Below are 17,244 nucleotides of genomic sequence, written 5' to 3' on the forward strand. Positions count from 1 at the left end.
ATAAAAAAACTGTACATAATGCACAAAGAATCAGGGAAATAGGGTTTAATGGGGCCCAGCAAGTTAATCTGACCCTGCCTGTAGTATATAGCTATTCATTTTGCTCTGACATTTAAATTACTAACTACAAAAAAACATAAAGAACACAAACAAATCCATTTTGAGATCAACTTGACACCCCTATTAATAGCATTTACTTGACAGTTATAGACCTGCATCTTTGTCTATGTTGTACAGGGGTACTGCATCAGCAACATACAATAGACTGTATCAAAGATTCTCTATAGCACATTTCAAGCATGATTTCCAGCCACTCCAATGGTATGAACTCATGGATGTATTCAACCGTCTCTGATGTATTGTATTGGATCGATGTATTAAAAAGAAGATATTAACGTATGAAATGCGAAATGGTACACACTTCCTGTCTCCTAAGTGGACGTTTGTAAGAGTAGTGATGGATAAAAAGTAATTTGCATAACGTGTTTTATATTTTCTTTTGCTAACATTAGATATTTACACAGCTAAAAGTCATATTTAGCATGACGAAAATGTGTTATCTGTAGCGTTTGCGTTAGTTGATGTTTGCTGTGCTGTCTCCAGCCAGATCTCGCGAGAGTCTGTTTCTGAGACACTCGGAACAAAGTTAATTTTCTCCAGATTTGTCGGATTTGTCCGACTGTAAAATGAATAACTGCCATTTTAGTGTCAGAATGTTTGGGAGATATGTGGCTTGTGCATACTGGGTCCAACATTTACTTTGGTGAGTATGGGGCGAAAGGATGGTCACAGATCGGTCATAATCTGTATTCACGTTCACTTCTCCCATTAGAATCAATTCCATATATGGACTGTTAATATTTACAGTCCATGATCAATATACTCAGAAAACTGCATGGGAAACTGCCGCTAGTCTCTTAAAGGAGGCGTGGTAGTGGCGAAACCACGTGACACCGGTACAGGAAATAACCGGAAATATCCACTCTGAGCGACTGTTGGGAACATGAATTATGATGACATTAGCAAAGATGGTTCTAAACCTAAACCGTCTCTGACATTAGCTAGTCTCGCTTTGACTTGTCTCGCTTTGCCAGACCCTCTGACAGACTTTCCTCGACGTGTGTGTGTGTGTGTGTGTGTGTGTATATGTATATGTATATGTATGTATATATTATATATAAAAACGATTGGGCATAATAATAGATCCATGGTGGGGCTCTATTTGCTTATTATACATCCATGGGTCTCGGTTTTAAACCTGTGAAATAGAAGAATATGTAATTTATTTTATCACTGTATGTGTATATTGATGTTCAACGTTTTATAAGAAGGAAAACTGGGCAAACAATTCAAAGATGATGTTTAAAAAAATTTTTTTATCAAGAACTGCATCAATTATGCATTATTGCATATGCATTCCATAAGAGACCTTAAAGATAAAAAAGGCAAGACTCATTTTGTGTTTGATACATTTCTCATGGACCCAGCATCAGAGCGGACCCTACACACCCTGGCCATATCCTGTTTGACAGTCTGCCCTCAGGCAGGCTAGGGTCATGAGGGCGCGGACAAACCGCATGAGAAACAGCTTTTTTCCTTTTTTTCCAAGGGCCATAAATGAGCTGCTGAAAGGTTGAAAGACTAAGCTAAGCTGGACTTGGACATGGTATGGTACCATGTTTGGAAATGCACTGGTTTTTCTTATTCTGGATTTAATACTTTTATTTATTTTTTATTTTATTTTTGTTATACTCTATATTTATCTAGTAATTGTTGCTGACACTGTCACTTTTTTATCCTTCTGTCTTTATGCTGCTAAGTGAGTGATTGATGTCATCTTAATTTCGTTGCGTAGAGACATGTAATGACAATAAAACTATCTATCTATCTATCTATCTATCTATCTACAGTCATGTGAACAAATTAGGACACCCATGCTAAAGTTGACTAAAAAGAGGAATACAAAATAATCTTTAGGAAATTGATCTTAATGCCTTAATAAAAAAAAAAAACAGGAAAAATCCAATCTGTAAGGACACCAATTTTCTTTGTGAATAAATAATGTATCGTACATAAATAAATGTCCTTCCTTAAAATACAGGGGACATAAGTATGTACACCCCTATGTTAAATTCCCATAGAGGCAGGCAGATTATTATTTTTAAAGGCCAGTTATTTCATGGATCCAGGATACTATGCATCCTGATAAAGTTCCCTTGCCTTTGGAATTAAAATAGCCCCACATCATCACATACCCTTCACCATACCTAGAGATTGGCATGGTTTTATTTCAGTTAGCCTAATAGCTGGTTTGATTTGCATTGAGAGATGATTTCATGGAAAGTACCCCATGCCAATCTCTAGGTATGGTGAAGGGTATGTGATGATGTGGGGCTATTTTAATTCCAAAGGCCAAAGGAACTTTATCAGGATGCATAGTATCCTGGATCCATGAAATAACTGGCCTTTAAAAATAAAAATCTGCCTGCCTCTATGGGAATTTAACATAAGGGTGTACTTACTTATGCCCCCTGTATTTTAAGAAAAAACATTTATTTATTTACGATACATTATTCATTCACAAAGAAAATTGGTGTCCTTAAAGATTGGATTTTTCCTCATTTTTGTAATTAAGGCATTTTAATTTTCATTTTTATTCCTCTTTTTATTCAACTTTAGCATGTGTGTCCTAATTTTTTCACATGACTGAATCTATCTAGGTGTCGTCGGTCGTGTGTTGCAGAATGCTGCCATCTGTCGGCAGGTGTAAGTAACTGTTAACTAGCAGTTTGTAGGTGATCTAGTTTTACTATCGGCTCCTGTAAAGCAACCAAATAATGAACCGTCCAAATAATATTCCGTTCAACTCTTCAGCCAAACCTAAAGCAGCTGCTCAAGTATTATACAATCAACAGCAGTGTGGGAGGTAACGTTAACTTAACGCAGTGCTTCAGTCTTTGAACGTAACGTGAACTAATGTGTTGAACGTTCATTTATTTGAGCATGTTTCAGATTTACAACGTCGAGCAGCGTGCCTGTTGGATGACTTTCTGGCTGTGTTTTCGTTGACTGGATTTCATTAGACTAATCTAATCGCTACCTCAAAGTAATAAACTGGTGGTCTGTGTGTAGCTGAAGGCTAAACGCACAGTATGCTAAGCTAGCTAACGTTAAGGTCTATGTCGTCAGTAGTTTAGAACATTTCAAGTAGTCGTTGTCGTTGTGTTCACTTGCGTTGTAGTTTTGCGCTCATTTCTCATGTTTTCATCTGTTTTCTGTGATAAAACAGAATACCCCAGGACTTTAAAGAAGCTATGTTACACATCCCAGTGAAGCCAGCAGTCAACTCAAACATCAGGACACCTGACAAGGCTGCTAAGACACAACCAGCCCAGAAACGTGCAGGTAACTTCTGTGGACATTGAAGTAGGCCTACACCTAGAAACACCACCATAAACCAACAGCATCCAAAAACCATATACCTGCGGTGTATTAGTTCCTTAGCTTCAAATAACTCGGACTTCACATCACAACTAACCATGTAGCAAATGACGCTGTTGTATTTTGTTTACTGTTATAGGCATTCCCTGATTTGGGTTATTATTTCTGTATGGCGTGAAAATCTTTTTGCAAGACAGTAATTCATTTCAATGAATGTACAGTTGTGTTCAAAATAGTAGCAGTCCAACATCACTAACCTCATAAATAAATTTTTTTGGTAGAAGTGATATTTCTACATGGCAAATAATTTACTAGTAAGTGTTGTAGAGTCATAGAAAACCAACAGACCCAACAGTCATGACATGCATGCTGCTCATTCTGTTTAATTGAATCTGTAATTGAAAGGGGCATGTTCAAAATAATAGCAGTGTTGTGTTCAATTAGTGAGGTGATTGATTCTGTGATTCTGTGAAGGTCCTATGTTCTCCTCTTTGTATGAGACTGGGGAACTTAGGACCCTTTTTTAGAAAAAAGGTCCTATGTTCCCCGTTTTTCCCAAAAAGGGTCCTATGTTCCCCTGTAGCAATACATACATGAGCATAGGACCCTTTTTCTGGAAAAGGGTCCTATGTTCCCCGCAATCTATCAATCTTTACGGTAGGGTTAGGGTTAGGGTTAGCCATGGAATTTGGTAGTAATGGTGGAAAACAGACCGGGGAACATAGGACCCTTTTTTTTTAAAAAGGGTCCTATGTTCCCCAGTCTCATACAAAGAGGGGAACATAGGACCCAGGGAACATAGGACCCAGGGAACATAGGACCCGGGAACATAGACACACTCCCATCGAAGAATAGCCAAAATGGCAAAGGCTCAACCAATGATCAGCTCCAGAAAAATCAAAGAAGACTTAAAGTTACCTGTGAGTACTGTTACGATCAGAAGAAGGCTATGTGAAGCAAAGCTATCAGCTAGAAGCCCCCGCAAAGTCCCATTGCTAAAAAAAAAAAAAAAAAAAAAAAAGACATGTACTAAATAGGTTGAAATTTGCCAAAGGAGAAATGGGGCAACATTCTGTGGACTGATGAGAGCAAAATTGTTCTTTTTGGGTTTAGGGGCCGCAGACAGTTTGTCCGACGACCCCCATGCACTGAATTCAAGCCACAGTACACTGTGAAGTAGGGCTGTCTCGACTAAAGAAATTCTTAGTTGACTAACACTTATATGATTTTGTCGATTAATCGATTAGTTGATGTAATCGACAGAGCTGTGCTCTTTGAGAGGTGGTTAAGACTAAAAAAGCACAATATAAATGTAGTTAATTAACCATCTGTAAAACTGAGTTTCTCCACAATTAATCCTGCAAAAGCACCACTTTAAATCTTGTGTTTACCAGAAATGTGCTCATAAGTTTCTTGGAAATGAATAATTAACCATGAATAAGCATAAAAAATGACTCATCAACTAAAGAAATCTTAGTCGACTAAGACCAAAACGACCGATTAGTCGACTAATCGACTAAGAGGTGGCAGCCCTACTGTGAAGACAGTAAAGCATGGTGGTGGAAAAATCATGTTATGGGGATGTTTCTCATACTGTGGTGTTGGGCCTATTTATCGCATACCAGGGATCATGGATCAGTTTCAATACATCCATCAAAATACTTGAAGAGGTCATGTTGCCTTATGCTGAAGAGGAAATGCCTTTGAAATGGGTCTTTGAACAAGACAATGACCCAAAACACACCAGTAAGCGAGCAAAGTCTTGGTTCCAGATGAACAAGATCGATGTTATGGAGTGGCCAGCCCAATCCCCAGACCTCAATCCCGTAGAAAACTTGTGGGGTGACATCACAAATGCTGTTTCTGAGGCAAAACCCAGTAATGCAGAGGAATTGTGGAATGTAGTTCAATCGTCGTGGGCTGGAATACCTGTTCACAGGTGCCAGAAGTTGGTCGACTCCATGCAACACAGATGTGAAGCAGTTCTCAGAAATAATGGTTATGCAACTAAATATTAGTGCAGTGATTCAAAGTAAAGCAAACCCTTGAGACATTTTTCAGTTTATACAGTACATGTTTGAGTTTGTAAAGAAAAATGCAAATACTGCTATTTTTTTGAAGAGCCTAATATTCCTTTTTCTTCACTTTCTGTAAAGGTATAACACAAACTTGATTAATTTTGGTCATGTTTTAATTTGGAATTGAATGTGCAGTGTTCCCAATGCATTGATATTATGGAATTAAAAGCTATTCTAAGGATTTTGAGCATTATTCACTTTTTTTAAACACACCGCTATTATTCTGAACACAACTGTACCTCTTCATTGTATGGCTTAATTAGAGTTACAGAGATAATCAGAGAATCAGTCTGCGCTAAAACTGCATGATGGATTTCACAACTGGGTCAAGTTTCAATCTCTGCCTGAAACTGTTGGAAAATCTGTCTCTGGGTCCCATTTCTAATTCAAAATCATCAAGTCATAACTGGGCTTCATTTTTATCCTAGTAACTAAAAAAAAAAAAGTCAACAGAAATGAACCAAAAACAACTTGTTTCAGTTCATTGTTAGTTAGCTGTAGGTATAGATTATATCTAAATGCATCCAGTCTGTCAAAAATAAATTGTCTTTGTTATTTACATTTTGTATTATACAGTCAAATCTTCTGCTGATAAATGGAAGTCTTCATTCAAACCATTAGGAGAAGAAGATGACTCTCCGGACGCAAGAACTGGCAGTTCAGAAAAGTAAGCCAGTCAGTGATGTCTACAGTATATTTTGACAACGTGTCAGGTAGAGAGTGACGTCTCCTGTAGTCACAATCCAGGACGTCCCACATTTGAGCCTTTTAACTTTGTCTTGTGCTGACATAAAGTGTTGAAATATGGGCTGTCTGAAGTTAACCTTGTTATGTATTATTCCAGCTGCTGAAACACACGATGTCTTATTAGTTTTCTCTCATTCCATGTCCTTTTTCCCCAACAGTTCATGTAGTTTGTTAGCACATTTATAGTGTGTGTGTGAACATTCAGTGGTTAATGGTATCATGTCTTTACAGATGATCTATATAATAGTCAATTGCATATACAGTGCTCAGCATAAGTGAATACACCCATGCTAAAGTTGACTAAAAAGAGGAATAAAATGATCTTAATGCCACCAATTTTCTTTGTGAATGAATAATGTTATCGTAAATAAATAAATGTTCTTCTTTAAAATACAGGGGTCATAAGTAAGTACATAAGTACCCTATGTTAAATTCCCATAGAGGCAGGCAGATTTTTATTTTTAAAGGCCAGTTATTTCATGGATCCAGGATACTATGCATCCTGATAAAGTTCCCTTGGCCTTTGGAATTAAAGTAGCCCCACATCATCACATACCCTTCACCATACCTAGAGATTGGCATGGGGTACTTTCCATAAGATCATCTCTCATTGCAAATCAAACCAGCTATTAGGCTAACTGAAATAAAACCATGCCAATCTCTAGGTATGGTGAAGGGTATGTGATGATGTGGGGCTATTTTAATTCCAAAGGCCAAGGGAACTTTATCAGGATGCATAGTATCCTTATTTATTTACGATACATTATTCATTTACAAAGAAAATTGGTGTCCTTAAAGGTTGGATTTTTCCTATCTTTTTAATTAAGGCATTAAGATCATTTTATTCCTCTTTTTAGTCTATTTTAGCATGGGTGTATTCACTTATGCTGAGCACTGTATATGCAATTGACTATTATATAGATAATCTATAAAGACATGATACCATTAACCACTGAATGTTCACACACACTATAAATGTGATAACGAACTACATGAACTGTTGGGGGGGAAAAGGACATGGAATGAGAGAAAACTAATAAGACGCTGTGTGTTTCAGCAGCTGGAATAACACATAACAAGGTTAAGGCATTAAGATCATTTTCTAAAAGATGATTTTTTTTTTCCTCTTTTTAGTCAACTTGAGCATGGGTGTATTCACTTATGCTGAGCACTGTAACACACACACACACACTGATCCCTCTTCCGTCTCCCTCAGGGTTGAAATCTATAATCCTTACGATCCTGACTCGTCAGACTCTGAGCATGAGATGGCCCAAGACCACAACCACTCCCCACCCGATCAAGATGAAGGCTGCCTTAAAAAAGGCCGCTGGGACAGGAGTTACTCCGAATCCGCGAGCCGACTCCTCGACAGGTGTGACTTTAGCCCTGAAACCAGACCAACAGAGAGTCGAGGTTTCAGTACAGGTCATAGACTGCCTGAACGACAGGCTTATGCCCCCACCACTGAATCACTTGACCGACCAGGTTTTGACTCCATAAGTAGACCCCTGGACCACAGGGTCTGCAGCCCTGACAGGCATATACACGGCTCCTCCGCCCAACGCTTTCTTGCATCTTATGGAGGACAGAGGACCAACGGGGAGGAGAGGATAATAATCCCAGAATACAGCAGAGAGGTAAGACTGAAAGTCGTGTTTTTCTGAATTGAAATATTTATGCAGTTTGTTCTGTGGTTATATTTGAGTTGTAGACTTAAACAGGATACACGGTCTGTTTGTTGTACTTATTTGCAGTGCATTGTGATATCTGGTACCAATTAGAGCCCGTTCTCTCCTCTGTAGATGACCACTACTGTTAGATTATCCCCACCCAGGTTACAGCGGGACTATCAACATCAGTTGGAATACGTGGATGCAGGTAAACTTGTGTTACGTACCACCATTTTAATAATAGTTTACTTTTACTTATAATAATAATTCTGTGTATAATGTTGTTCTACAGGACTGGACCATATCAAACCTTCCACAGAGGTGCCAAGAAACAGGAAATTAATAATGGACAAGTAAGAACCAAGGATACTGATGGCCAATTGTTTAAAGATGCCACATGTAGAGTATTCACATCACGCTTACTGGCCAAAACAGATACAAGGGCACACGTGTTCACATTTTCACAAGAATCAGAAAAGGTTTTATTGCCACATTTGGTATACTTATATGGAATTTGCCTTGGTGAAATGTGCATACATTAACAAACATATTAAACATTATTATGAAATAAACAAATACTGAAGAACAAGTATATACATACAAAGTAACTGTTGCATAAGAAAAAAGGCTGAATGGTGGCCGGGTTAGCTCAGTTGGTAGAGCAGGCAGTAGTTTTTTCCATTCTGCAGTAGACTCGCAGTAACTCCGGTGGCGATGCGCACTGAGCTCAGGCTCGTACACAGGAGGAGTAGAGTACGCGCAGCAGGGCGAGGAGGCATTTCATTGGTTCTTTCCAAGCGGACCGCACGGCAGTGATTGGTGGGCATTTTTACAAGATTACAGCAGCTACAGACGACGGATCTTTTTTCGCTCATTTTTCAATTATTTATTGCTGCTGGGGTATAATGACCAAACAATATATCAAACAATATATTTCAAACAATATATATAAAAAACTGCACATTAAAAATAGTTACCAACCCTGCCTTTAAAGGCAGCTACACACCGGGCCGATAATCGGCCGTTAGACAGTCTGGCGAGGTCAGTGACTCGAGTCTGTTCGGTGTGTTCCGTGCCGTCGTCAGTCGGAGGAGCTGTCGGCCTTCATTTTGGCCGACCTGACATGCTCAGACGGAGACAGGGCAGTCGGGACTCACCCGGAAATGGCAAGCGGGATGACCGTGACTAAGCCTCTCAAAATCTAACGAAAATCTTTTAAACTGACCTTTGTCGATCTGAAATGAAGACAGATTCAGCAACTGCATGGCCTATTTCTCGCTTAAAATGTTTTCAGAAACACATTTTGGTGAACTATTTTAGTACAATATGAGATCGTATTCTGAATGAGTTGCCATTAATGGCCGGTTGAAAAATCCAAAATCCGGAAGCAGCAGCCAGACCCACGTGACGCGTTCGTCCAATCAGCTGCTGGTTTTCATTTTTTGGGCGACAATACAGATTAGCGCCGCCTGCTGTTATGGAGACGTATTACGTCTCGTCGCTTTGGTGTGTTCCGAGGCACTTTTTTGACCAACTCGAGGAGACTGATCAGTCCAACTGCCTTTTCTGCCAACGGTCGGCCGTCTGGTTGGTCTGTAACGGCCTTAAAGCAATACTAAAGCACTTATCCTGCTTCGGTTCCACCTACAGGTTGGATGCAGAATTGTCCATTATATTATGCAAGTTTGCCAGATCGGGTAGCGGATCTGTAGTTCGAATGAGGCATAATGAGACATTACAACAGCGATAATGGGACAATTCCGCTTCCAACCTGTAGGGGGGCCGAAGCAGGAGAAGTGCGTTTGTGTTGCTTTAACTTGTGGCACGAATGTAGAGCTTCAACCAATATAGAAAGATGACACACTTCACTGCTTGTTTACAAAGAAGCCAGAGCTAGGAATGTGTCAGTCCTGTGTGTCTAGCTTGGTGTGCAGCATCAGCTCTTGCTGTAGTTGAAGTTACTAAAGCCCTGAGATAATCACGATTAATTACTAGTATATTGTCAAGTAGAGGAAATCCACAGAACATTGTTCCTATGCTGAGTTGTTATTCGCCGTCATCAGATAAGATGGTAATCTAATTGCCCAAATTGAATGAACTCCACCTGTCTTGTGCAAAGCTGCTTGGATAGCAGTCTAGTTGTGACAAAAATATGTCCACAACCACTGCAGTTATAAACACATTGTGATACAATAAGGGCGTTTTCACACATACCTCATTTGGTCCGGACTTTCGAACTTTTCAGTTTGATCCGAACCAAAATTACAGGTGTGAAACCTCCCCCAGACCACGGTCCGGATCAAAAGAGGTGGTCTCGGTCCGGACCAAACTGAACCATGGTCCGGTTCGTTTATAGTGTGAAAGCATTTTTTGGATGGTTCGGACTTTCGGACCAAATAGAAGAAGCTCTGGCAGGCTCTCCTTGTGTTACAAGAGCGGGGAATAGCTCCTTTAAGGAATAGCTCGGTGCTTAGTGTGTAGGCTACATGAGAGAGTGACGGTGAATGTGCTCAGAGCAGACAGCTGTCGGCTATCAGAGCTGAGAATACATCAGCAGTTTATTTGTTAAGTGGTAGTAAATGTACAGTGTAGGTTTCCGTTTGTCTCTGAATAAATTCTCCAGAAAGTTCCCGTGTCTCGCTTCTCAACATCACAACAAAACAAAAAGAGCCGCGGCAGTAGGGGAGAGCAGCAGGCAGATGAAAAAACTCCGACACAGAGAGAAGATACGAGAGGACGGGAAAGCCCGTCTACAAACCAATCAATTATAAGTATCTGGAGACGCAGCTCACGTATGTGATGACGGCAGGACGTAGTTTTGTCACGTATAGATCTTTTAGTGCGCTTGCATAACTGCAGTGTGAAACCAGAACTTACCGGATCAAATGTATACAATGTAACAAAAACATGAACCTTGGTCCGGACCTTGGTTCGGACTTTCATGTGTGAAAACGCCCTAACTCTGGGTGAATGACCTAGGTGGGTGAGAACACGGTTAGTATTGTGTAATAACATTTCATACCAATTGCTTTACAACTTTGCTAGCTCTGTGTTTTGATACTACAAATGTTAGCCACTGTAGTTGCAAAACTTTAACTAACCCTGCAACCAAGCATCACGTATTGTGATGTAAAAGCTCTGTTGAACTGATTGAGGACTGATCAAGTCCTTATTCAGAATAAGCAGCTACGCTGTCAAGAGCTGTTAGTGAGTCAGCAAGGTTAGTTGTGTACAGCTCATGTAACGACATTGTTGTGGAGGGAATAAAAACTAAGCTGGATCAGCATTGTTCCAGCCACACCACAACTCTGATATACTGAGAAATACAGAGAGCTTTCCCTGGCGGTGATGGGCTTAAATTAGCATTGTGTAAACTCCTTTGGTAAGGGCTTGAATGTAACGGAAGTTCATTTATATGTAAAAGTTCCGCACTCTAGCTTTAACTTATCTTTTGGTTGTTCGTCTGGTCTTAACAGCGGCCGTCACTTTAAACTTGTATGAGGCTGTTTTAAAGTGCCCATATTATGAAAAAAAATCAGCCTAATAGTCCTTTTTCTTTACTTTCTGTAAAGGTATAACACAAACTTGATCAGTTTTGGTCATGTTTTGATTTGGAATTGCAGTGTGCAATGTGCAGTGTTCCCAATGCATTGATATTATGGAATTAAAAGCTATTCTAAGGATTTTGAGCATTATTCACTTTTTTAAACACACTGCTATTATTCTGAACACAACTGTACATGTCCCTGTTCTGCAGGTATTCCACGCAAAGTTGGAAGTGTGCCCTCGTTTAGAAGAAGTCTCCGGCTAATCCTGCCTTGTACTGACTGAAGTTAGAGAAACAGCTAGCTAGCAATTGTGAGCCTTACCTAGCTACTGCGCATGTGTGAATCCCAACAAAGATGGAACAGAAGTAGGATGTCTCACTCTGTAGCTAAAACAGAGACCTGAACACACAGGGTGAAAAGAGGAGCTGCAGTACAATAAAAATATGGCGTTTTTTGATAATTAAACCATGTAAACCTATTCTGGTACAACCTCTAAATACAATTATGAACCTGAAAATGAGCAAAATATGGGCACTTTAAGATCGGCTTTTTAGCTATTCTCGTTAATATTCTGCAACACTGAATGTTTTTTTTTTTTTTTTTAAACATGTATTTATTGAGAAAACGGTACAAGGCACATAACATGAAACAGAAAGGAGACCAAGGATCAAATGTAGTAGCTGTAGTACCCACAGTCATGAATCTGTACATCCATAGGTGTATGCTTACACGAAATACATACAGCAGTTGTTTATCTCAACACCGTATAGTACAGATGGCACACTACAGGCATTAGGAGTATGTTATCTTATTTGGACAAAAAGCAAACAAAAAAACGCTCAGTCCAGCTAGTTATCACTCCAACCATCCACATCCATATTGTTACTCTCAAGGAAATTGAAGAAAACGCTCCAAATTTTCCAAAACTTGTCAAGTCACACTGACTGCTTTAATATTTCTCTTTTAGGAGCCCCATCATCTGTGACCTTTGCGAAGTTGAGTTAGCCAATGGCCGCGAGCTGGAGGAGCACTTGGAGAGCAAGAGTCACTGGGACACCCTGGAGCACATCCAGCAGCAGAATAATTACGATGATCTGGCTATAGCCTTCATACAGGTAAGGTTATGGTTCATTACTGTACATCCTGTTGACGATTCCTGGGTAGTAATGTTCAGTAATGTTCTACTCTTCTATTACTCTCTCCCCCCCCCCCCCCCCCAACCTAAATATAACAGACACACAAACACATGTTGGTGCATTGCCAAGACTGCTGCACCCTCAGTGCAAGAAGGAGCACTACCGCAGGTCCTTCCTTCCAGCAGCAGTCAAAAGGCTCTATAATACAACATTATAATGTAGCACTGCTAGCTGATTCTGTAACATGAGCCATCACTTTTTTTTAAGATTATTTTTTGGGCATTTTAGGCCTTTTATTGACAGGACAGCTGAATAAATGAAAGGGGAGAGAGAGGGGGAATGACATGCAGCCAAGGGCCGCAGGCCGGAGTCGAACCTGGGCCGAGGAGTAAACCTCTATACATGGGCGGCCGCTCTACCAACTGAGCTATCTGGGCTGGCTATCTGGCTATTCTGCACTTTGCATATTTATTTATTTATTACTCTGTCACCTCCTTCTGTGCAATGTCATTTCTATTCATCCGCACCTTACTCATGTGTATATCTGTTTATATAAGGGTGTTTATAGTGTAAATATTATTACTATTATTATTATAACTAATTCTATTTTGTTTCTATTTCTTATAATACTTTTTGTATATTTTTTCCTATGTCTATGTAATGTGTATTTGTGTTATTCTGATGTGTGTGGATTTTTCTTTTTGAGCTGCTATAACAAGGGAATTTTCCCAGTGTGGGGTTAATAAAGTCTATCTTATCTTATTGGTGTGTCTGGATGGTGGTATAAGTTTTTATTTATTCATGTCTGTAGGACGTCATGCTGTATAAAAGCCAGCAGTGCAGCCGAAACATAGAGGATAGTGCACTTCAAGGTAAGTAACGTTGACTTGTCAAAAACCAGAAGACATGCACGTGTCATATTGCAGTATCTTCTGTTCCAGACAAACCCATCCTAAAAACAGTCTGATCTTTGTTTGTCAGCTCTGCAGGAAAATGACCACATGACAAAGATTGAAATGTTCCACTGTGCGGCTTGCAGCGTCTTCATATCCACATCTGCATCCTCAGTGCAGACTCACATTACCTCTCAGGAACACCTCTCCAACACAAAGGTAACCCTGCGGTAAAGTAGCGTAACGTTAATCATTGTTTGGTTACTTTCCAATCTCTGTTTTCTCAATATTTGGTAAACTCAACATTGGATTGGTTTTTCGGAAGGACTTTCAAGTGCAGCAGAGACGTTCTTGCCTCGCAAAAGCAGAAACCATGATGAAGGAGATGAAACCTCAGTTTGAACACTTCCTGAAGGTATTTTGCAAGCATGAACCTTTCAAAGGTCAAAAAATAACCTAATGGCATCATGGTGAATAAAATGTGTTTAAAAGAACCGATCCCAGAAATGCTTTCACATTCTGTCATATTTGCTGAAACTGACCCTATGTTCCAGTAGAACTACATAAAGCAGGGCATTTAAAAAAAACATCAGGCTCCTCTGGCACCACCTACAGCCTGTAGTGTGATTTGCAAAAATCCACCGCTCCCTGTTTAGATGCACCAATCAGGGCCGGAGGGGGTGTCTAACTGCGTGTCAATCACTGCTCATGCATACGCGTTCATTCTCCCTTGTGGGGGGAGGGGCATAGGCGACCGTTTTGGGCTTTAGTGGAAAGGGGGGAGGGACTGAGAAGTTGTCGATGTTCAAATTTTTTGGCTAAGTCCTGGATCTTTACAATCCTACCTACAGCACCTTTAAATACGTGTTTTCTTATTTGGTTCCCTCAATTTAGTAGTTTATTCTCTTATGTAATATTTCATGAATAACATAATTAGGGCTGTCAAACGATTAATTTTTTTTTAATCACGATTAATTGCTGAATTTCTATAGTTAATCGCAATTAATCGCACGTTTTATCACATGATTAAAATTCTATTATTTTGCATTTCAGAACTGTTTTTAAGTACATATTAACAACGGAAAGCAATTCTCACCAGTGTATCTTGATTGGGAATCAAATGAATGCAAAGAAAGTTACTTTATGAACTTGACTTTAGGATTTGTATTTGTTTATTATTTATTTACTGTAAACAAAAGAAAAATGTGTGAATCTGTCATTATTGCACAATTCCTCCAAGTACCTAACTAAAAATCCCTATCCTTACCAGAGTCAATATAGTGTGCAGTAACTTCTAAATCATTTTGATTACTCACTGACGTCCAGTGATCACCGGTTAATGAGACAGCGTTTGCAGCACCTTGCAGCAGGGCTGCTTTCTCCGTGTCGTACAGGCTGTGTATGCGTAAAACTGCTGTCCCCCTCTACGGCAATGAGACGGGTCAGAACATGCCAACCGTAGTACGTCTTGAGACCCAAGTCTTCTACGATGCTGACACGTCTGCAGTTAGTTGCCACCCATTTCGCAAGAGCTGTAGTAATTATTTTGGATTTGGTTTCATCCACAGGTCGGCAAGTAGCACTCTCCAAAATAGTGCTTTGCCTGAGCCCACTAACCTGAGTCATGTTAATTAGCTCGTAGGTGGTAGCTGAAGCTTGACGTGCTTCGACGATATTTTAATTCGTCTTTACACAATGTGCATATGAAGTGTAAAATAATCGCATTGCGATTAACGCGTTAATGCTGACAGCCCTAAACATAATACATTAATTTCATTAATACATTAGAATTGCTCACTTTCTTTCCATTTTGTATATATGGCACTTGAACTCAAGACCGCTTGGATACAATTCAGTTTTATTTTGTTCGTAATTTGAGATGTTAATTTAGTATTATGTTGGCACAAATGCAAAATAAAACTAATGCAAAATAAAGAGCAATTCTAAATAGGGGAGAAGGGGTTTGTCGCATGCAGGATTCTCTTTTTAAATCACCCAGGTAAAAGATATGCACTCACCTAAAGGATTATTAGGAACACCTGTTAAATTTCCGTTTTGTTTTCATAATTTTCGTTAATGCAGTTATCTAATCAACCAATCACATGGCAGCTGCTTCAATGCATTTAGGGGTGTGGTCCTGGTTAAGACAATCTCCTGAACTCCAAACTGAATGTTAGAATGGGAAAGAATGATGATCTAAGCAACTTTGAGCGTGGCATGATTGTTGGTGGCTGTGGGGGATGTTATCCTATCAATATGGACCAACATTTCTAAAGAATGCTTCCAGCACCTTGTTGAATTAATGCCACAAAGAATTAAGGCAGTTCTGAAGGCGAAAGGGGGATAAACACGGTATTAGTATGGTGTTCCTAATAATCATTTAGGTGAGTGTACTGTAATGTGTGATATAAGTAGTAATAAAAGTAGTGGGGAATTATACAATAATCAGATACTATTGGGTAAGGGAAGGAAACGTGGCGTTTGTGCTCGTGTGTCTTAAGATGAACAAACTAGTGTATAAAGTGAAATAGTAGAACAACATTCTAACAGATACAACTAACATTGTACATTTTAAGTAAGGGGAGATGGCTTTTCTTTACTATTTGTGTGGTTAATGCATTGAATACCAGTGGTGGAAGAAGTATTCAGGTTCTTTACTTGAGTAAAAGTACTAATACCACACAATGTTACTTAAGTAAAAGTGTGAAAGTATCATCAGGAAAATGTAAATAAAGTAAGTAAAAGTACTCATTGCAGAAAAATCCTCACATTTTAGAAAGTGTAAAGGATCCAAACAGTTGTCTGTTTAATGGTCTAATCAGTTCAGCTGGACTTGTAGTCTTAATTTGTAAAGTAACTAAAACTGTCACATGAATGTAGTGGAGTAAAAAGTACAATATTTCTGTCTGAGATGTAGGGAAATAGAAGTAGAAAGTGGCATGAAAAGTAAAAGACTCAAGTGAAGTACAAGTGCCTCACATTTGTACTTAAGTACAGAACTGGAGTACATGTACTTAGTTACATTCCACCACTGTTGAATACAGGGGACATTAAGTCAAATCTTTCCAAATTGACTACAAAAGTATTGAAATAAAACATCTTATATGATTGCCTTAAGTAATGCATTCATTTTCAGCCCGAGTACACTATATATAATTAATAGAAGTAGCATATAGTACCCTAGAAGGCTACTAGTAATTACTATTACATTGGACTGAAATCGGACTACGTTGAGCTCTACAGATGCAGCTATCGGATTACCTAGCTGTTCCTTTTCTTTCAGGGTGGCAGCCCGTTTGAATGATGGAAATCATTGAAAGTCTCCAAAAGGCTGTTTGCGTCAGATGAACTGTGGAGTTAAACCTCAATCACACCCACACATACATGCGATGGCACCACTAATACAGTACATGTTTGACATTCAAGGATTTGTCTGAAGAAATGGAGGCATCTTGATTTGTTCAAACAATATTGATGTTCTTGTATCTTTGTTCACAAATGGTTTGTCCATATTAACGTTAGCTGCAGTACTCCCAGATAATCACCATCCGGTTACCTTAAGAAGATAACGTTTGTAATTTTTGTAAATGTACGCATTCAATGTTTTTATAATTTGTGTGAAAAAAAAATGATTGAAAAAGTCAACTTGTTTCTTGTTTTTTTATTTTATTTAGAACAACACACATGTTTTAAGCATTGTATCTGTGTGATATAGTACATTTAAAATT

The 17,244-nt window shown here is 39.2% G+C and overlaps 1 protein-coding gene across 6 annotated transcripts; it reads left to right on the top strand.

Moving 5' to 3' along the window:
• Positions 1–668: 668 nt before the first annotated feature.
• Positions 669–17,161, top strand: LOC116048802. Of its 6 annotated transcripts, none has more exons than XM_031298045.1 (11): positions 669–763; positions 3,290–3,405; positions 6,141–6,186; positions 7,483–7,906; positions 8,072–8,147; positions 8,232–8,292; positions 12,455–12,602; positions 13,435–13,495; positions 13,605–13,735; positions 13,842–13,931; positions 16,800–17,161. In XM_031298045.1, exons 2-11 carry the CDS (start codon positions 3,315–3,317, stop codon positions 16,818–16,820), a joined length of 1,149 nt encoding a protein of 382 aa, XP_031153905.1. In that variant the 5' UTR covers positions 669–763; positions 3,290–3,314; the 3' UTR covers positions 16,821–17,161. The 6 variants fall into 6 exon arrangements, with proteins under 6 accessions (XP_031153905.1, XP_031153903.1, XP_031153901.1 ...); XM_031298043.2 differs by having other exon boundaries at positions 677–763; positions 6,096–6,186; XM_031298041.2 differs by lacking the exon at positions 669–763 and adding an exon at positions 2,719–2,926 and having other exon boundaries at positions 6,096–6,186.
• Positions 17,162–17,244: the final 83 nt, after the last annotated feature.

Source organism: Sander lucioperca, chromosome 9 (assembly GCF_008315115.2).
Source record: "Sander lucioperca isolate FBNREF2018 chromosome 9, SLUC_FBN_1.2, whole genome shotgun sequence".
NCBI classification, from domain to species: domain Eukaryota; kingdom Metazoa; phylum Chordata; class Actinopteri; order Perciformes; family Percidae; genus Sander; species Sander lucioperca.